The 23,193-nt window shown below is 42.2% G+C and overlaps 1 protein-coding gene across 1 annotated transcript in view; it reads left to right on the forward strand.

The window, feature by feature from the left end:
* The window catches only part of LOC120932422 (GTP-binding protein SAR1b-like), a 570,126-nt gene extending 550,526 nt beyond the window's left edge, over window positions 1-19,600 (forward strand). Inside the window, exons 6-7 of the mRNA XM_040344773.1 lie at window positions 18,099-18,230; window positions 19,359-19,600. Of these exons, the coding sequence (XP_040200707.1) occupies window positions 18,099-18,230; window positions 19,359-19,475 (249 nt within the window). The 3' untranslated portion in view covers window positions 19,476-19,600. The remainder of the gene's footprint in view (window positions 1-18,098; window positions 18,231-19,358) is intronic.
* The last annotated feature ends 3,593 nt before the right edge of the window (window positions 19,601-23,193 follow it).

The following is a 23,193-nucleotide window of genomic DNA, read 5'->3' on the forward strand; positions in this document are numbered from 1 at the left end:
TCCAGTATCAGGGTATTGGAAGCCTCCGCTGTTTGAGTGTCTCTGTCTCCATGCCCCTCCTGGCCAATTTCCACCCTTTCCACATTAGCAATCAGCTATGATTAAGCACTAGCAAGAGTGCGGCTGTCCATCTCCTTCCTCCTATTGCTACTGAACAGGGTGAGGATGTGGTGCTGAGTTGGTGAAGCGGTTGCATACCAACGATTTTAATAAGGAGACATGAAATACATTTTAAATATGCATATTAGAAGGAAGGTCTAAAACGTAAGCAACTGGGTTGATCCTACGGCGAATACGGAAACTGTGGTGCCAGTTTTAATGAGGGAACACAAACTCAGAGGTTGCGAGATGACAGCCAGACCCTGTCCCCAACGTGGTAGGAAGGCAGTCAGTATGGAGTCTGTACATATCATTTGCATGTTGCAAGGACTCTTGGACCTGTACCCAATTGGAACGAAGACCACGGAGCTACTCCTCCAATACAGGAATGCTCTCAGGAACAAATAAATCTGTCAATATGGATGGTTGGAAATTATAATTGGCCATGAATGGAGACAATCTGGAAGCAGTATTGACGGCACTATTATGAGCAAACTCCGCCCAAGGTAAGAGGTAATTTTAAATGCTCCTTGTGATTACTACATTATGTGAGTAACCCTTTTACTGTTTTAATAAATAACCTATCCCACGGAGTTACGCTATGTTTGCCGTTTTCTTTTTTGTGCGGTGACGCCTTTGTTAATTATTGAGGGTGCAAGTGGCGATTTCATCCAGGGAGTGGAATCTCCCCAAAGGCCGCGGCTGGGTCATAGCCGACTGTTGTTTGTGATTGGAGTTCTGGTACGCTGCTTCTAATACCGGTGGTTGGATTTCACACATAGTGTGCTGTGAATCACGGTGGACCCTCTCTCACATACTCTGTGTCTCTGTTAATCTCTGGGGAGTGAGTGATACATCTAGGAAGTGGGTTTCCCCCCCCTCCTCCCCTTAAAGGCCGCGGCTGGGTCACAGTCGACTATCGTTTTAAGTCAATGATCTGGTAAGCTGCTTATGACTCTGGCAGTTGAGTTGCATATGTATTAAAGTGTGGACCATCAGGGTGGGATTCATCATTCCGTACATTAGGATCGTGGAACCCCTGGAGAATTTTATTGACTTTCTTCTTTTTAAACCCTGAGGTTTACTTTATCTAATTGACTTTATAACACACAAAGTCTGGGTGCCATGGCGCAGTTCTAACCCCCCTTTTCCTTGTTCTTGTATTTGTGCTTCGGCACCAGAACTGCTGCCTTCCCTATTTTTTCATATATATATTTCCTTTGATTTATATATTTTTTGTGTTATATTAATTTATGTGCATTAATTATTTAGCTGGATAAGCGCAATTTTTTATTATTATACTGTTTGCTTTTTGGCTTATTATTGCTGCTGTCTTTTTTCGCCATGGACACCCCTTGTCCAGTCCCTAACATGGACATTTTTGATTTTAGAGCTAAGAAGATGTTGAATGTAGAAGGGGTTTTTGAGTCCTTCAAAGAAGATGAAACAGACTTGGGAGGGACCTTTGTTCGTTTAAAAAACCTTATGGTTTCAGAAAACCACACCAAATGGGATGTGGTTTATCTAGAAACATATGTAAAACATCTTATGGTACCTAGAAGCTTGAGGTGGGAACTGGCTCCCCAGAAGGGTGAGACCGACCTGGAAGGTTGGTATAAACATTTCAACCAGGTCGGAGTGACACTCCTCAGGTTCCTAATAGAGAGAAAGACCTCTAAATTATCTAGGCTCGATGATGAAATTAAACTCATCAGAGAAAAACTTAATCCTATTAAAGATTGTGATGAGTATAGGGACCGTTCATCAAGTCTCCAAAAAATCATGGAAAAGGAAGATAGGGAACAACGGATTAAGAAAAAGAAAAAATACAACAGAGACCTCACCGACTATCAGGAAGGAAGCGTCTTTAGTTGGCAAAAAAAAAACTGTTGGAGGAACAGAATAAAAATAACTCTAATGAGATGGACACCACAGTCCCTGTTGAGGGAAGATTTGACCCGCTTGGTTCCCAACGGGCTCCATTGGTGGTTCCTAAAAAGACCACCGATAAAGGGAAAAAAGTGTTGGTCCAATCTTACCATTCCCCCAGAAGGGGCCAGGGACCGTCCAGGGGTGGTTACCCCCAAAAAGGCCAGGCACGCCAACCCAGTTGGCCTAGAACCGACTATGGACCGAATACTTATCAAGGACCACAATATCAGGGCCCTCCACCCAAACCTAGAGGTCATCCCTCTCGGGGTAGGGGTTGGGTTCAGGGACCACAGAGTGGGAGTGGACCTCATGGGGATTACCCCAATTGGTGGCGACCAAATCTAGTAGGTGACTCAGATCACCCATCCCCCTCATACTTAGGGGCGGAGGGGGGGTCTGGCTGGGATTACAATATCCCAATATCCAATGCCTTCTTCCCACTGAGTGATAGGGAGGGACCCGACTTTTTCCCCTTTACGGAAGAATCTCAGTATTTACCACAAAGAACAACTCTCCCTCCTACGTATCAAACTTACACTAGACCCCCAGTCTCTTCTGGCCAACCTGGCACCAATGGGTCTAATAGCTGGGGTTTTCACAAACCCACCCAAGGATTAAAGAGACAAGGAGAAAGAGAAGAGGAACTAGAGGGGGTAGGAGGAGCAGAGCAATTAAAGCGAGCAAGAACGTAGCAGGGAGGGGGATTTTGAAATTGAGTACTGTAGTCTTGAGCGACTCTGAGAAATCGATCCTTGATAAAGGTCTCAAGTTTGTCCCCCCCACCAATCTTGACAAATTCCATACATTCATGGATATCCATAAATTTGTGAGAAAACTAAATATTAAAAGGTATATGTTGGGTATCTCACAAACCAATAATACAGTGACTAGCCAATATGTTCATTCTGGGTTAGCCAACGCATCCCTTTTTAACCCTCTAGGGTCCCTGGCACCATCCTTGAAAGTGTTTAGGGACGTGCTCATTAGAGATCTTGATACTATGGAGGTTAAAAAGGCTAGATTAAGTAAATCTCTGCAAGAGGGCCTAGATACCTTATGTAAGAATAAAAATCTCGTCATAAGGCCGGCCGATAAAGGCGGTTGTATTGTAGTCTTAGACAAGGCTGACTATCTACGGGAACTTCATAATATAGTGGATGACACTAACACTTATACCGAATTACCCAGTGATCCTCGAGCCTTGTATATTAAAAACCTTAGACTGCTGACGGATAGAGGTCTGTATGAGGGTATTCTGACTCCCAAGGAGAGACTACATCTGATACCCAAGGCCCCACGGACTCCAACCATCTATTATTTACCCAAATTACATAAGGACCCCATCTGCCCCCCGGGACGCCCCATTGTGAGTGGGATAGATTCCATCACGTCCCGGGTGGGCAGATATATTGATTTTTATTTACAGCCTTTGGTAAAACAGATCCCTTCCTACATAAGGGATTCTAAACACATTATCAATCTGCTTTCTAATCTCGTTCCAACTAGAGATATGTGGATGGTCACGATTGATGTGACATCCCTGTACACCATCATTCCCCATCATTTGGGGTTTGAGGCGGTACAATATTATCTGGAACGTGATTCGGACTTACAGGAGAAACAGGTCCATTTCATTATGTCCCTGTTAAAGTTTGCAGCGGCCTCAAACTATTTTTGGTTCGAGGGGAAGTTCTACAGGCAAGATACGGGTGTAGCCATGGGGGCCAAATATGCTCCCAGCTTGGCTAACCTATTCATGGCCAAGTGGGAGGAGGATGTAATCTTGGGTAACAATGTACCCCAGATTGCCCTTTGGGCAAGGTACATTGATGACATCCTCCTCCTATGGGCTGGTGAGCATGTGGACCTATTGTCCTTCATGGCCTCCCTAAATCAGAACGATAGGGGTATACTGCTCAAGTTTGAGGCGAGCCAGTCCGAAATACATTACCTTGACCTATCCATTAGAATAGAGGGTGATGGGTTTATAACATCTACCTATTTTAAAGAGACAGATAGGAATTCGTTTATACCTACCGAAAGCTGCCATTATAAACCTTGGATAGCTGGAGTACCAAAGAGTCAGTACCTCAGACTTAGGAGAAATTGTAGTCATACTGCTGATTTTTCAAACCAAGCTGAGGTTCTGACGAGCAGATTCCTAGAGAAGGGTTATCCCCTGGAATCACTATTGGAGGCCAGAGAAGGTGTTCTAAATACCAATAGAGAAAACCTTTTGGCTGATAAGGTCCCTGTACAAGGTGACGGTTTTCCCAAGGATGTACCTTTTATCACTAATTTTTCAGTCCAACACAAAAGTATTAAACATCTCATTAGCAAACATTGGCATTTGGCGCTCAATGACAATGTATTAAAGGAAGTTCTTCCAGCTAAACCCAGAGTTATTTTTAGAGGGGCCCAACCTTTAAGGTCCCAACTGGCCCCTAATGTCCTTAATCCCCCCATGGGAGGTATGGGATTTTTTGAACAACTCACGGGCTATTATAAATGCAGGAAATGCAGAGTATGCACTCTCAATTCCTGTTCACAGAGACGCACTACCACCTTTAACTCTACAGCTACAGGTCAGGAGCACACTATTAAACCATGCATAACTTGTGCCTCCACAGGGGTCGTCTATTTATTGCAGTGCCCTTGTGGCCTACAATACGTGGGCCGTACTAAGCGGAGTCTTCAAATCCGGCTTAACGAGCACATAACCAACATAGTTACATAGTTACATAGTTACATAGTTAGTCAGGTTGAAAAAAGACACAAGTCCATCCAGTTCAACCACAAAAAAATAAACAAACAAAATAAAAAACACAATACAATACCATACACCCAACTCCATACCCACAGTTGATCCAGAGGAAGGCAAAAAACCCCAGCAGAGCACGATCCAATTTGCTCCAGCAGGGGAAAAAATTCCCTCCTGATCCCCCAAGAGGCAATCGGATTTACCCTGGATCAACTTTACCTACAAATCTTAGTACTCAGTTATTTTATGTACATTTAGGAAAGAATCCAGGCCCTTCTTAAAGCAATCTACTGAGCTGGCCAGAACCACCTCTGGAGGGAGTCTGTTCCACATTTTCACAGCTCTTACTGTGAAAAAACCTTTCCGTATTTGGAGGTGAAATCTCTTTTCCTCTAGACGTAAAGAGTGCCCCCTTGTCCTCAGTGTTGACCGTAAAGTGAATAACTCAACACCAAGTACACTGTATGGACCTCTTATATATTTGTACATGTTGATCATATCCCCCCAATTCTCCTCTTCTCAAGAGTGAATAGATTTAGTTCTTCTAAACTTTCCTCATAGCTGAGCTCCTCCATGCCTCTTATCAGTTTGGTTGCTCTTCTCTGCACTTTCTCCAGTTCTCCGATATCCTTTTTGAGAACTGGTGCCCAAAACTGAACTGCATATTCCAGATGAGGTCTTACTAATGATTTGTACAGGGGCAAAATTATATCTCTGTCTCTGGAGTCCATACCTCTCTTAATACAAGAAAGGACTTTGCTCGCTTTGGAAACCGCAGCTTGGCATTGCATGCCATTATTGAGCTTATGATCAACTAAAACCCCCAGATCCTTCTCCACTACAGATCCCCCCAGTTGTACTCCCCCTAGTATGTATGATGCATGCATATTCTTAGTCCCTAAGTGCATAACTTTACATTTATCAACATTAAACCTCATCTGCCACTCAGTCGCCCAATTAGACAGAGCATTGAGGTCGGCTTGTAAATTGGCGACATCCTGTAAGGACGTTATTCCACTGCATAGCTTGGTGTCATCTGCAAAGACAGAAATGTTACTTTTGATCTCAGACCCAATATTATTTATAAATATATTGAAAAGTAAGGGTCCCAGCACTGAACCTTGGGGTACACCACTGATAACATTGGACCATTCAGAGTAAGAATCATTAACCACGACTCTCTGAATTCTGTCTTTCAGCCAGTTTTCTATCCATTTACAAACTGATATATCCAATCCTGTAGACCTTACCTTACACATGAGCCGTGTGTGCGGAACTGTATCGAACGCTTTTGCAAAATCCAAATATATCACGTCCACAGCCACCCCTCTGTCCAGGGTTTTACTTACCTCTTCATAAAAGGAAATCAGGTTTGTCTGACAACTTCTGTCTTTCATGAATCCATGTTGTCTGCTGCTTAAATAGTTTTTTTCCAGCAAGAACTCATCCATGTGGTCTTTTATTAAACGTTCCAGTATCTTCCCAACTATAGAAGTTAGACTAACAGGTCTATAGTTACTTGGTAAAGACTTTGTTCCCTTTTTAAATATAGGCACCACATTGGCTCTATGCCAATCCAGTGGTACTATTCCTGTCATTAATGAGTCCCTAAATATTAGATACAGTGGCTTTGAAATGACAGAGCTCAACTCACCTAGGATCCGTGGGTGGATGCCATCAGGTCCAGGTGCTTTATCCACCTTTATTCTGTCTAAATATTTCTGGACCATATCACTTTTGAGCCATTGTGGATTTGGGGCTGTGTCACTCCCACCCCCATTTTGGACATGAGCTCCCCCATGCTCCATTGTATACACAGAGCTGAAGAAAGCATTTAATAAATTTGCCTTCTCTTTGTCCCCAGTCACCCACTCTAGATTATTTTGTAAGGGGCCTACATGCTCAGACTTCACCTTTTTACTATTAATATATTTAAAGAATTTTTTGGGGTTTGTCCTACTATCTTTTGCAATCTGTCGTTCATTTTGAATTTTTGCATCCTTGATTTCCTTTTTACATATCCTGTTATATTCTTTGTAACATTTAAACAACACTAGTGTTCCTTCATTTTTATATTTTTTAAAGGCTACTTTCTTATTGTTTATAGCTTTTTTAACTTTGACCGTGAGCCACATAGGTTTTATTTTTAGCCTTTTAAACTTATTACCCATGGGAACATACCTTGCAGTGAGGTTCCACACAGTCTTTTTGAAGAATTCCCATTTCTGTTCTGTGTTCATCTGTGCCAATAGTCCCTCCCAGTCCAAGTCCTGGAGAGCAGCCCTCATCCTTGGAAAATTTGCTCTCTTAAAATTTAGTGTTTTAATATTTCCTGTATGTATTTCTTGCTTATAGTTAACATTAAATGAAATCATGTTATGATCACTGCTACCCAGGTGTTCCTTTATCTGAACATTAGTAATAAGCTCTGCATGGTTTGAGATTATCAGGTCCAACAGAGCATCATTCCTAGTTGGGGCCTCAATAAACTGCACCATAAAATTGTCCTGCAATAGGTTTTTAAATTTTTGTCCTTTAACTGTCCCAGAAGTGCCATTAATCCAGTCAATTTCTGGGTAGTTAAAATCCCCCATTATTATCACCGTCCCAGCCCTTGCAGCCCTTTCCATCTGTGCAAGGAGCTGAGTCTCCACCTCCTCATTAACATTGGGTGGTTTATAACAAACTCCAATGATTAATTTTGAACTACGCACATCTGTATGCAGTTCCACCCATAATGCTTCAGCCTCATCACACTCTCCATCAACCAGGTTCTCTTTCACGCTTGCTTTGAGGTCACTTCTCACATAGAGACAGACCCCTCCACCTTTCCTTTTTACCCTGTCTTTCCGAAAGAGAGCATAGCCAGGAATATTAATAGCCCAGTCATGTGAGGTTTGAAGCCAAGTTTCAGCAATACCGATTACATCATAGCTCTCCTCATGCGCCAGAGCTTCCAACTCACCTGTTTTGCTTGGCAGACTTCTGGCATTGGTGAACAAACACTTAAATGTATTGTTACATTTTTCTCTGGTGTTTTTCATATAATTTATAGTAGTACAAATGGCACTATTATTTCCAATGGCTGTTTGCAACATGGGAACTTTCTTGTCACCTGCCATAACCCTCCCCCCATCTATCCCCATTCCACTCTCCATTAATGTCTGACCCCTAGCTGACCTGTGTGCCTGATGTAATTCTAGTTCACCCTCCCCCCTCAATGCTAGTTTAAATACTCCTCCAGCATTCCCATAAACCTCTCCCCCAGCACAGCAGACCCCCTTCCATTCAAGTGCAAACCGTCTTTAGCATATAGGTTGCACCCCAATGAAAAGTCAGCCCAGTGCTCTAGAAACCCAAATCCCTCCTTCCTACACCAGGTCTTTAGCCATGCATTCAGCTCTCTAATCTCCCCCTGCCTTTCCTGTGTTGCGCATGGCACAGGCAATATTTCAGAGAATATCACCTTGGAGGTCCTTCCCTTCATCTTGCAGCCTAGTTCTTTAAATTGATTCTTAAGGAGCCTCCACCTTCCATGTATACTGTCATTGGTTCCAATGTGTACCAAGACAGCTGGGTCATGCCCAGCCCCTCCCAGTAATTTATCCACCCGGTCCACCACATGCCGAACCCTGGCACCAGGGAGACAGCAAACCATTCGGTTGAAGCGATCCTGGCGACAAATTATTCTATCAGTCCTTCTGATTATAGAATCCCCTATTACCACCAACTGTCTAGGCCTACCTGCACTCCCCTCCCCACCTCTACTAGATGGGTTGCTCTCCCGGCTGTTAGGGGTAGCAGTAACATCTAGGGCTGCCACCTCTGTGTTTGCCACCTCCACATCATCACCCAAATTGGCAAATTTGTTTTGATGCACAAATACAGGACTGGCCTTCCCTTTCTTCACGCCCCTTCCACTCCCTCTAACTACATTAACCCATCTCCCTATCTGATAATCCTGTCTTGCCCCTCCATCCTCCACATCAACCTTACTGACCACCTGCTCAGCGAGCAGAGGACCCCTTTCAAGGTTGTCATTTCTACCCAGTGTTGCAACTTGCTCCTCCAGATCTCTAATACGAGCTTCCAGAAAGGCAACCTGCTCACATCTGTCACAGCGGTGTCCATCTTGGAGCTGTTGCACCAATTTTGCATACATGTGACACACTGTGCACTGAGCAAACCCTTCAACCCTGCTAGCACTCATTTCCCAGTTACAATACAATTACTTGTAGGAAGTTTTAAGAAGTTACTTACAGTTTTAGAAGACTCCTGACTTAACTCTTGTTTTAAACTCCTGGTTTTTAACTCTTCCACTTGTATTCAAAAATTCCACATCAGATCCACTCTTAGCAAGGAGCCAGCTCTTATGGAGTTTTTACAGACACTTATATACTCACCTGTTACCAATTAAACACTCTCCTTAATTAGCAGAAAGAAAAAAAAGAAAGCTGTTTAAAAAGTGTCAGAGAAATGAGACAAACAATTCAACACTTTCAAGCACAAACAGTTAAAAGCAGCTAACAGCAAATCCTGTTTTTTAACTCTTCCACTTGTATTCAAAAATCCCACTTCTGGTCAGAAATTCCACATCAGATCCACTCTTAGCAAGGAGCCAGCTCTTATGGAGTTTTTACAGACACTTATATACTCACCTGTTACCAATTAAACACTCCCCTTAATTAGCAGAAAGAAAAAAAAGAAAGCTGTTTAAAAAGTGTCAGAGAAATGAGACAAACAATTCAACACTTTCAAGCACAAACAGTTAAAAGCAGCTAACAGCAAATCCTGTTTTTTAACTCTTCCACTTGTATTCAAAAATCCCACTTCTGATCAGAAATTCCACATCAGATCCACTCTTAGCAAGGAGCCAGCTCTTATGGAGTTTTTACAGACACTTATATACTCACCTGTTACCAATTAAACACTCCCCTTAATTAGCAGAAAGAAAAAAAAGAAAGCTGTTTAAAAAGTGTCAGAGAAATGAGACAAACAATTCAACACTTTCAAGCACAAACAGTTAAAAGCAGCTAACAGCAAATCCTGTTTTTTAACTCTTCCACTTGTATTCAAAAATCCCACTTCTGATCAGAAATTCCACATCAGATCCACTCTTAGCAAGGAGCCAGCATACAACATACTAAGTGGCTTCAGAAACCATTCTGTTTCGAAGCATTACCTGCTTAAACATGGTAAAAACCCAGCTAATACGCTATTCCTTGGAATAGATAAATTTAAACCCCATTGGAGGGGGAGCCATCTAGTCAGGTCCATCTCAAAGATGGAAATGAGCTGGATATACCGGCTAAAAACCTACGGCCTGAACATAGAGACAGACGTTAATGCATTTATTAACAACGCCTAGTATATATCCCCTTTTTAGGTTTTCTATTCCAGGTATTGATTTATTGTATAATTTTTGTTTGTTTCCTGATCCATGTATATAGTCGACTGTTTATTGTCTGAGTTGTGAAACCCACGGTGGGCTGTGGGAGATTTGCAGCAGACGCCTGTTTATATCCCCATGGGATCAGTATAGTGTCTAGAGGTGTTATGTTTACACATAAATATAGGATTCATAATATTCTTTATCATCACAATTAGGGTATAGCGATCTGGTTGCACCTTTTTAGCTGCCTTTTGGGTGGTGGTGTCGCACCCCCCATCAACCAGTATTCCCTTCTTCCCCCCCCCCTTTTTCCTTTCATTTTTTCCCCCCTTTTTTTCATATGGTCACATTGTCCATTAATTTTTATAAGTATTTTTGGTCACATGCCGTTTGTTCTGCATTCACACCAACATGGTTTCAAATATTAAGCATTATTTACTCTAACACTGTCACCTATATGACTAAAGGAACTATAGGTGTTTACATAAGTTTTTTATTCAAATCCTTTTTTACTCAAAATCTTTTTGTACATAATTAAGAATTACACTAATTTGTTCACTTGTACACACATAGAATTTTTTCCACGGTGGCTCCGGAGATTGGCAGCTATCAGTCCCCTGTGAGCTTTTAATATGGATTAATGCACATGAGGATTTCCCTAAGGGATCCCTCTTCACCTTTTTTCTTTGTTTGAAATTTTGGTGCACCGTTGTGAAGCTACCACTAGGTGGCACCTTGCTCCTATATGCCGTTATAGGTACCGCCACTGCGTACAGTGAGCGCTTGCAATTTAAATTTTGATGTCTTTCTTGCAGTTTGTTGCGCTAGTGCCTGTTCGCAATAAACTGCCTACTTATTATTTTTTCCATTATAACACTGCTTATGCACTTGTTCATTCGGCTAAGCTGGGTCCAGTTAGATGTTAGTCGGGTATGGGCATGTTTGCCCACGACCAAGATGGCGAATGACGAAACGCGTCTGGGAGGACGTGCGGTGACGTCATTACGTTTGGAGGAAGGGCTCCGCTCTGTATACATGCCGGCTGGCAATTTTAAATGCTCCTTGTGATTACTACATTATGTGAGTAACCCTTTTACTGTTTTAATAAATAACCTATCCCACGGAGTTACGCTATGTTTGCCGTTTTCTTTTTTGTGCGGTGACGCCTTTGTTAATTATCGAGGGTGCAAGTGGCGATTTCATCCAGGGAGTGGAATCTCCCCAAAGGCCGCGGCTGGGTCATAGCCGACTGTTGTTTGTGATTGGAGTTCTGGTAAGCTGCTTCTAATACCGGTGGTGGGATTTCACACATAGTGTGCTGTGAATCACGGTGGACCCTCTCTCACATACTCTGTGTCTCTGTTAATCTCTGGGGAGTGAGTGATACATCTAGGAAGTGGGTTTCCCCCCCCCCTCCTCTCCTTAAAGGCTGCGGCTGGGTCACAGTCGACTGTCGTTTTAAGTCAATGATCTGGTAAGCTGCTCATGACTCTGGCAGTTGAGTTGCATATGTATTAAAGTGTGGACCATCAGGGTGGGATTCATCATTCCGTACATTAGGATCGTGGAACCCCTGGAGAATTTTATTGACTTTCTTCTTTTTAAACCCTGAGGTTTACTTTATCTAATTGACTTTATAACACACGAAATAAGGATAACTGTGTTGCCCTGAGAGTTTTGTAAATCCACAATTAAATCCATAGACAGGTGGGTCCAAGGCCTCTCCCCATTGGGTAAGGGTTGTAGGAGGCCTACTGGAAGGTGTAGTGGTGTCTTACTTTGAGCACCCACAGAACAAGCAGCTACGAAGGCGGCTACATGAGCATGCAGACTAGGCCACCAGAATTGTTGGGAAATGGCCCAAATGAGTTGATTCGTCCCTGGGTGGCCAGGAGCCTTGGAAGAATGGTAAGTCTGGAGCACGACAGTGCAGAGACTCTCGGAGACAAAGCAGCGGTCACTAGGTTTCTCAGGAGGAGACTGGATCTAAACGGCAAGAATTCTGTCACCCACGTTATACTGGTACGAACTATAGCCAGAATACGATCAGGAGGAATTACAGGTGCAGGAACTGACTCCATTTTGGAAACGGAGGAAAACCTTCAAGGGATAAAATGATTGCTAACAACTCTCTGTCCCCAATCTCATAATTGCATTCCGCAGTAGCCACAAGGATGCATAGCGCTCTTAGAGGTGGATGTTGAGACAGCAGGACACCAACTCCAGTCTCAGATGCATCCACCTCAAGGATGAAAGGTACCGTAGGATCATGATGTACAACACAGGAGCGGAAACAAAGGCAGCCTTTAGACTCTCAAAGGCATTAATGGAATCCAAAAACCAATTCTGTGGGTTACCGTTCTTTCTGGTCATATCAGTCAGGGATTTGACCAGAGACGAGAAGGTACAAATGAATGAATGATGACTGGGAGCTAGATGGAATGAGAACAAGCTGGTGTGAGGTCTTTTGACTTGTATGAATGGCAGAGAATTAATGATACGATCTGATCCCTTGTGAGCTATCATCAAGACGCTGCCACTCCCCCTGCTCTGGTTTAAAGTGATGCTTTCAAGCCATCGTTTCAAGTGTATATCCAGACCCGATTGATGTGGTTCCATCAACTTACATACAGTCTGTATTGACCCTTTTAGCGTACGCTTAATAGGGTTCAATACCTTCGGTAAGCCTCCCTTCCCGGTGGTGGTTATTATTCACACATTTCACTCATTCCCATTTCACCGTGGTGTCTAGAATCGTCCATCATATGAGATCATTCATCGGCGGTGCATCCCTCAGCGACGCACTGTCGTTTGATTTAATATATATGGACTTTTCATCTGATCACATTGTTATGTGGTGTTGATTGACTTTTGTCATATCACTTTCATCATTATTATTTTTTAGCGCCACTTAATTGTTTTTGTATAGAGAAGTTAAATAAACTTCTGATAATAATTGGCAAAGCCAAGAAAACGTTGCAGTGGACGTAAACCCATGGGTCGGGGGCCACTGTAGAACTGCCAAAAGTTTCTCTGGGTTCATCGAAAATCCAGCAGTGGGAATGAAATAAACCTGGAATTTAACCTGTTCACAATGAAACTCGCACTTCTCCAATTTACAATACAGGTTATTCTCTCTCAGCCTCTGAAGCACACGACAGACATCTGTGTGGTGTCTCTCTAGGGAATTGGAAAATATGAGGATATTGTCAAGATAAACCACCACACATAGCTGCAACAAGTCTCAGAGGACATCGTTGATAAATTCCTGGAAAACTGCCGTAGCAATGCAAAGACCAGGCATGTCCAAGAGTTCGGCAAATCGCGGCCCGCGTTCCGGTTTCGGATGGCCTGCCTGGTCATTTTGACATGTATATTCTTTGTGGCCACCAATGAATCTCCAAGTGCTGGGGACCACAAAATAAATACATGCTGGCTGCTGAGGAGGAGGCGGGATGAGCGCCGTGCATACAGAAGTATTTCCTGTTTGCACGGCGACCTTTGTAAAAGGAAGTCCCGTCTCTTGCGCTGCCATTGGACATCTGAGCTCATCTCTTCACCACACACAGCCACAAAGGCCAGAGAATTCTTGTTGGGCCGTGTATTAGTGGTCGGAAGAACACACTTAGACCGAATTTTAATGGTTTTACAGAATCTCAGGCAAAATGGTCGGCACTCACAAATTTTCACTTCATCAAATCTGGCCCTCTTTGAAAAAAGTTTGGACACCCCTGGCAAAGACCAAACAGCATTACAAGGTTGTCCTAATGGCCAGCTCTGGAATTAAATGCAGTTTTCCATTTGTCGCCCTCCTTGATCCTCACAAGATTTTATGCCCCCTACAAATCAAGCTTTGTGAAACCGTTGCTCCCTTGAGGCGGTCAAATAACTCTGCAATCAATGGAATCGGATAAGCATTCTTAATTGTGAAGTGATTGAGACTCTTAAAATCACTACAAGGTCTCAGTTCACCAGTTTCACAAAGAAGAAACCAGCACCAGCAGGAGACGAGGATTTACAGAAGAATCCTAAAGAAAGTGTGTCAGCAACATACTCCTCCATGGCTTTGTCCTCTGCGACAGACAAAGGGTAAACCCAGCCAAGAGGGGGTATGGTACCAGGTTGAATGTCAATTGCCCAATCATATGACCGGTGTGAGGGCAAACTACCGGCTTGACATTTGTCAAAGACATCGCTAAATTTGCAGTACTCCTCCGGCAGGGAGGAGAGTGAAGATGTGCACAAGACCTTAGCTACTTTCTGAAAACATGTCTTCCTGCATTGTGGTGACCAGGAAAGAACCTTAGCACAAAGCCAATCAAAAGAGGGGTTGTGTCTCTGTAACTGATAACAACCGGGAGAGGAGGTGAGGAAATTATTTGGAATTGGAGTATCTCATGGTGAAGAGCCCCTATGACCATGGTCATTGGAGCAGTCTCATCAGTCACATGGGCAGGATGTAGAGGTCTCCCATCAATGGCCTCAAAGGCAAGTGGAGTGGCATGAAGCTGCAGCGGAATCAAGTGCTTAGACATAAAAGCACCATCAATGAACAGGCCTGTATTAGAGCCTGTATCTCGATGGATGACTCAGACCAAGAAAGGGTCACCAGAACCAGGGGCTTATCCTTCTGGATAACTGGGGACTAAACAATGCCACCAAAGGTCTGTCCCCTAAGGTGCAAGCATTCTCCCGGACGAGTAGGACAAGACTTCAGGAAGTGACCTGCCTGGCCACTGAGACTCCTTCCACTTCACAATTATGTGCCACTTCGTGTTGGTCTATCACAGAAAATCTCAATAAAATACATTTACATTTTTGTCTGTAACTTGACAAAATGTGGAAAATTTCAAGGGGTATGAATACTTTCAAGGCGCTGTATGCCAGGGGTAGGTAACCTCGGTCCTCCAGCTGTGGTGAAACTACAATTCCCATGAGACATTGCAAGACCCTGACAATTACAGGCATGACTCCTAGAGGCAGAGGCATAATGGAATTTGTAGTTTTACCACAGCTGGAGTGCTGAGGTTGCCTATCCCTGGTATATGCTTTTCTCCACATTTTTATGCAAACTAGTCTAATTAGGCAAAGAACCAAACCTTTTCACTCTTGCATGTCAGTTTTGGCATGCAAATATGTGTAGCACTACCCCCGCAGGAGCCGCTGGTTAGATTTGGGATGGCGTGTTACCTCTGTGAGCGTCTAGGGGAATGATGATGATGAGAGCAATGACGGAATGTCCAAGCAGCAGGTGTCTTTTCTGGTAGCTTTATTCTTGCCCAACACGGCAAACAGTAAACAGGAGGTAGACAGGTCAAAGATGGGTGAGGAGGAAGAATAGCAGATTCAGGCCCAACAGAATAGAAGCAGTCCTGCTTCAAAACGACAATCTACTTTCGTCGCCCCTCCAGTCGAGGGGGTATAGTGTACCTGGACAGGCCTCTCACACTGACCTGGCAGCCAGTGTATCACTCGGAACACTGGGAAGAAAAGCAAGTCTCTGCCACAGACCTGTTGCAAATGAATATCAGGAAAGAACCTCTGCCACAGGCCCTTCCCCTGTACGTAGAATTATGAAGTGAATCTTCCCCAGTGAATTTAGTGCCTAAATCTCCCTCAGGTAGCTCTCACTTGGTCACCGACTGACAGGTTGCTGACATCCAACCTCTCAGCGTCCGGTCACCTTGAAGAAAAGCAAGTCTCTGCCACAGAAGAAAAGCAAGTCTCTGCCACAGACCTGTTGCAAATGAATATCAGGAAAGAACCTCTGACACAGGCCCTTCCCCCGTACGTAGAATTATGAAGTGAATCTTCCCCAGTGAATTTAGTGCCTGAAGCTCCCTCAGGTAGCTCTCACTTGGTCACCGACTGACAGGTTGCTGACATCCAACCTCTCAGCGTCCGGTCACCTTGAACCCTGGTAGATTGTCTAGGCCCTGTTGGATTGCCTGCCTCCGGGCTCTCCTCAGACTGACTCCCCACCGAACAGTACAACTCGCTTGGGATCTTCTTCAGAAGTTTGGGGGACCCAGTCAATCACTGGGGCCCCGCCACAGCTTTAGTTGCTCCGGGCCAACATGTTCCCGGAACCAAGGACACCTCGTAGCAAGCGCACCCCAGCCTGGTAGGCCATTTCGCCGGGCACCATGATGTTCGCACACCCTGAAGGTGGGTGCCGCACCCGGAAAAAGAACTGGACGACGAACCCCCCCCGCCAGAATGGCGTCTGTTCCTAAAGTATCCTCCCCCAGCATGCCCCGCGAGGGAAAACCCCTCCTGATTGGCTGCTGGCAAGAGGCACTCCCACCTAGACTCCACTGGTACCACCTGTCGCCCCTGGGTGGAAAAGCACCTCAGGAACACAAAATGAACACACAATAGAGCCCAGCAGAACAAAGGCTTAATTTACACAAATTACCTGGATGAGAGTTAAGTAACTCTCTCATTCCCCTCTAAATTTAAGATAGCACCTGTACTGAAAGTACACATGGATAAAATAAAAGGCAGGATCATACTATTGTATTTGAAAAAATAATAATTTCTGTTTAACTTCTTTAGACCTGGGCCATAGTAAAAAGATGGCCCCAAAGTGGCTCTACAATGCTGGGAGGCCTTCTTTTTATGGCCTCGGGTCCTCCGGCCCCTGGGGGGCACGTGCCCGGCGCGTCACTGAGATCCCGGCCATGATAGCCACCGGGTACCTGTGATCGGCAGTGACAGAGCAGGGACGTGGATCTCTGTGTGTAAACACAGAGATCCACGTCCTGTTAGGGAGAGGAGACCGATGCTGTGTCCCTTGTACATAGGGACACAGATCGGTCACCTGCCCCAGTCAGTCCCCTCCCCCCACAGTAAGAATCACTCCCAGGGTACACATTTAACCCCTTCCTTGCCCCCTAGTGTTAACCCCTTCCCTGCCAATCACATTTATACAGTAATTGGTGCATATTTATAGCGGTGATCTCTGTATAAATGTGAATGGTCCCAAAAATGTGTCAAAAGTGTCCGATGCGTCCGCCATAATATCGCAGTCCTGACAAAAATGGCAGATCGCCGCCATTACTAGTATTTTTTTTTAAAAAAAGGCAGAATTCTATCCCCTATTTTGTAGCCGCTATAACTTTTGCGCAAACCAATCACTATACGCTTATTGTGATTTTACCAAAAATATGTAGAATACATATCGACCTAAACTGAGAAAAAAATTGTTTTTTTTTTGTTTTGTTTATAGCGCAAAAAATAAAAACCTCAGAGGTGATTAAATACCACCAAAAGAAAGCTCTATTTGTGGGGAAAAAAAGGACATCTATTTTGTTTGGGAGCCACGTCACACGACCACGCAATTTTCATTTAAATCGTGACAGTGCCGAAAGCTGAAATTTCGCCTGGGCAGGAAGCAAGTGGTTAAGCCAATGAAAACTTATGAAAATGCAAGTGAAAGTACTTTTAAAAGTGCATTAATTCAGTGGTAACCCCAGATGATCCACCATGTGCTAGAACTTTCTGCTGCTGTCCACACAGCTCCTGAGAGCCACTACTGATTCTCAGTTAACTACAGGCTTTTGAACATTTCACTAAATGTGAGTGCAACATTTGAATTTGAATTATGATGCTTACTGTTTGCTTGACATGTTGCAGTATGTTGACTTGCAACATGACATGTTTTGATGGCCACTGGAAAGCACATCACAGTGGGTGTTAAAACGCACTGCAACATGCATTGACATACGTTTTTGTGCATCTCCACTGGATTGAATAGAAAATGCATTAGGTGAAAAAATACACCACAATTCAAAGGTGTAAATCCAGCCTTAAAAGCAGGTGAAATAAAAGGATTATTATTTGTCTGGAAAATTTTAACAAAAGGTTGAACATACCAACGTATTGATAAACTAGTTTTACTTTGTATTTTAGGCACTACTTGCTGATGAAACCATTGCCAATGTTCCAGTACTGCTGCTTGGCAACAAGATTGACAGACCAGAGGCCATCAGTGAAGAAAGGCTACTGCACACTTTTGAACTTTATGGGCATGCTACAGGGAAGGTATTGACCCTGTAATTTCTAAAATGTTATCCTGACAAAGCTAGAGCAAAATGTTGTGGAACATTATGAAATATTATAGAATTTTCTTGCATTAACATTACACTCCTGATTTATTAGCAATTAAAATATTAGATACGTTTAAAGGAATCAGGAACTCTGAATACCAGACTTTTGAAAGGGGAGAGAGGGAGATGGTTGGAGGGGGGAGAGAGTTTTTAACCAAATGGTAACATTCCTTATAGACTTGATGGACTACAGGTTGTGTCATCCCCATCTTCCTGCTGTATATATGCCACATTCTGCTCTGGCCAGTTGCTGAAAGGCTGCAATGAGAAAATCTTTTACAAGATAAGCCACCCAGGAAATATTTTGTTGATGAACATTTAATGACGCCACCTTATATTGCACTTACATAAAAGTAAATGATACATAGCCATTGTGCTGTTCTAGTACATGGATTTTAACACTTTGCTAGTAACATTAAAGACATTATCAATTATTTAAAAAAGGTACTACAACCTATAGTGACTACATGCAAAACGCAGAGCTCCATGCATACAATTAGACTAGATTAATTGAGTTAATTTAGCCATTGATTATTGCACAATACACATAGACTGCCCTGTTAAATGGTTGTAAGAAGGGACCCATTCAGATTGGTGCCTTAGGTAATGGTGTGATGCCATTTATTTTTGAATGGCACTCAGTCCCACTGTTACAGTAGAGCAATGTTTTTCAACTCCAGTCTTCAAGTACCCCCACGGACCAAGGCATTATGTTGCCTTAATGAGGGTGCATTAACAAAGTACATATTGTGAAGAGGCCCAGTATTCAGGTTAAAAAAAAAAAAATATATATATATATATATATATATATATATATATATATATAGAGAGAGAGAGATATCATATATCTATATAGATTCAGAGATGTTTATATATATATATATATATATATATATATATATATATATATATATATATATATATATATATATATATATAGATCTATGTCACACATTTAATAAAAAAAAACTAGGAAAAAGTCTGCAAAGATTGCCTATGAGCAATTATTATATCATTATTTAATACATTTGTACAGTGTTCAATGGAATGTTCTCATTCTTAGGGGAAGGTATCACAGAAGCAGCTAAATACCAGACCTATTGAACTGTTTATGTGCAGCATATTGAAGAGACAAGGCTACGGGGAAGGATTTCGCTGGCTATCGCAATATATTGATTGACAAAAAATGTGCTTTATTCTTTTTTTTTCATTTCATTAGGATTTTATAACTTCCTAAATTCCTATACATCAGTGCCATTTCAAGAAGATATGATTAAATTGCAATAAAGTACTATTTTATTTTAATATCAATGTTTTACTGAGTTTGTACACATCTACCATGTGACTAGCTTAAAGGGTTTGTAAAGTTTTGTTTTTTATTTTCGAAATAGTTTCCTTTAAGCTAGTGCATTGTTGGTTCACTTATCTTTTCCTTCGATTTCCCTTCTAAATGTGTTTTTTCTTTGTCTGAATTTCTCACTTCCTGTAAGCTTGCCCCCATCATCTGAAAAAAAAATCACGATCTCATGCTTACCAGCTGCGATCGTGGCTTTGTTTGCCTCCGAAGGTCATACATATGGTTGTCATCCAGCGGCGGCCGATTCTTTCTTCGGGTCCCCGATGGCATGGGAGAGCCGGGAGAAGCACCAGATTGTGACGCCTATAAGAATGATCAAGCGGCGGAACTATCATTTTCATGGTGCACAGCAGAATAGCAGACTAAAAAATAAGATATCTGAATGATGCTTGTAGCTGCAGGCATCATTCAGATATCTGCACTGAAAGTCAAGGACGTCATATTATGGCCCTTGGCTGGAAGTGGTTATAGTCTTTGATTTTCAAAGTCAGAATAAACAGAAAAAAAATAAAGGAACATAGAACAAGTAAACCACAGTGAACAGTGCAATCATGAGAAAAGATGGTCCACAACTTCTTGCTTGCTTTAAAATCTTCAAAATGTATTGATTCTCTATAAAAGACACAGGCTGCAGATGTAAAAGTGTTTCAGCCATTCGGGCCTTGTTCACTACAAATGCCATATACAAAAAATGGCTCAATATATAGTTTATAAACGTGTCATTAATTTGCCAATTAGTAGATAATCAGAGTTACTTGGAGATGTGAAATGCCATACATGTACAGGCATAGATTCAATCAAGATACAAACATGATTGATTTACATGATCAAAAAAAATACATTAAAATCAAAGAAAATAACCATTCAAAAACGAAATCTGAATAAACAGAAAAATTGAAAAAAGTGAAACAGCGCCCATGCTAATGTGAAGTATAACTGTACTTTTGTTAAAAAAAAACTTTTGCCCTTTGGGTGATCCATGTCCGTACAAGGATTTTAACAAATGTATGTATTTCTCTTCTGAAGCTGTTCTTTGCAAGAATGACTTATAAACACCTGGTGCACTTTCAGTGTTCCAAGAAGAAAGTTGCTGTGTCAGCATCCCTTTAGAAGTAATTAACTCTTAGGGAGTATCTCACCAAAAATGAAATGCCTGTTGCAGGGAAAGCAAAAATATTATTGTATCTTATTGCAGATACCTGAATAAATCAGTGAACCAATTATAAAAGCAGGAAATTACATTTCTGGGGGCAGCTTGTAAATCAAATGTGTACAAAAAAACCTACAGCTTGCCATATTTCATTGCATTTTTTGACAGTTTTATAAAATTACAAGGTAAGGGTAATTGTAACAATAAAATCTAAAATGAGTTTTGTGGTATTTTTATATTTTTCAGTGTAAGGTATCCAGGCCGGAATAAAGAAATTAACTTAAAGAGTGTTCGATTTAATGACCTGCATTGAGTTGTAGTACAGGGAGTGCAGAATTATTAGGCAAGTTGTATTTTTGAGGATTAATTTTATTATTGAACAACAACCATGTTCTCAATGAACCCAAAAAACTCATTAATATCAAAGCTGAATATTTTTGGAAGTAGTTTTTAGTTTGTTTTTAGTTTTAGCTATTTTAGGGGGATATCTGTGTGTGCAGGTGACTATTACTGTGCATAATTATTAGGCAACTTAACAAAAAAAATATATATACCCATTTCAATTATTTATTTTTACCAGTGAAACCAATATAACATCTCAACATTCACAAATATACATTTCTGACATTCAAAAACAAAACAAAAACAAATCAGTGACCAATATAGCCACCTTTCTTTGCAAGGACACTCAAAAGCCTGCAATCCATGGATTCTGTCAGTGTTTTGATCTGTTCACCATCAACATTGCGTGCAGCAGCAACCACAGCCTCCCAGACACTGTTCAGAGAGGTGTACTGTTTTCCCTCCTTGTAAATCTCACATTTGATGATGGACCACAGGTTCTCAATGGGGTTCAGATCAGGTGAACAAGGAGGCCATGTCATTCGTTTTTCTTCTTTTATACCCTTTCTTGCCAGCCACGCTGTGGAGTACTTGGACGCGTGTGATGGAGCATTGTCCTGCATGAAAATCTTGTTTTTCTTGAAGGATGCAGACTTCTTCCTGTACCACTGCTTGAAGAAGGTGTCTTCCAGAAACTGGCAGTAGGACTGGGAGTTGAGCTTGACTCCATCCTCAACCCGAAAAGGCCCCACAAGCTCATCTTTGATGATACCAGCCCAAACCAGTACTCCACCTCCACCTTGCTGGCGTCTGAGTCGGACTGGAGCTCTCTGCCCTTTACCAATCCAGCCACGGGCCCATCCATCTGGCCCATCAAGACTCACTCTCATTTCATCAGTCAATAAAACCTTAGAAAAATCAGTCTTGAGATATTTCTTGGCCCAGTCTTGACGTTTCAGCTTGTGTGTCTTGTTCAGTGGTGGTCGTCTTTCAGCCTTTCTTACCTTGGCCATGTCTCTGAGTATTGCACACCTTGTGCTTTTGGGCACTCCAGTGATGTTGCAGCTCTGAAATATGGCCAAACTGGTGGCAAGTGGCATCTTGGCAGCTGCACGCTTGACTTTTCTCAGTTCATGGGCAGTTATTTTGCGCCTTGGTTTTTCCACACGCTTCTTGCGACCATGTTGACTATTTTGAATGAAACGCTTGATTGTTCGATGATCACGCTTCAGAAGCTTTGCAATTTTAAGAGTGCTGCATCCCTCTGCAAGATATCTCACTATTTTTGACTTTTCAGAGCCTGTCAAGTCCTTCTTTTGACCCATTTTGCCAAAGGAAAGGAAGTTGACTAATAATTATGCACACCTGATATAGGGTGTTGATGTCATTAGACCACACACCTTCTCATTACAGAGATGTACATCACCTAATATGCTTAATTGGTAGTAGGCTTTCGAGCCTATACAGCTTGGAGTAAGACAACATGCATAAAGAGGATGATGTGGTCAAAATACTAGTTTGCCTAATAATTCTGCACTCCCTGTATACTAGACATATAAGACATTGTATAGAATGAGATACTGTGAAGCCAATATCATATGGCTACCTGGTGAGCCCACTGAAAAGATTACCAGCTTTTACAACTGAGGTAGAAGCTAAAAGTGCATTCTTTACTTGCACCTTCTCATTTGCAACATGCAACATAATGGCACCATTATGTTCTGCTTTCCATCTTACTATACGGCCCCAAAGCTATACTAAAAGTCAGTAATATTGTTCATTAAGGGGGGGTAATTGTGGTAGATTGGTGCATGCCTGATTGCTGATGCTCATATAACTACACTCAGTCTCACTAACTAACCCACTTTTTTTTACCTTCTTTTTACTTTTACTTTTATCCCTTTAGAGGGCATGTGGATTGTGAACATAGTAATACTTTAAAACTAATACACACACCTGCATTTTTAGCCTTTGGTTTCAAACCTCCTTCATGTTTTGAGCCCCACATTATACATCTATCTTTTGTTCTGTTAACGGCAAAAGGAAGAA

Source organism: Rana temporaria, chromosome 3, assembly GCF_905171775.1.
Source record: "Rana temporaria chromosome 3, aRanTem1.1, whole genome shotgun sequence".
In the NCBI taxonomy this organism is placed as follows: domain Eukaryota; kingdom Metazoa; phylum Chordata; class Amphibia; order Anura; family Ranidae; genus Rana; species Rana temporaria.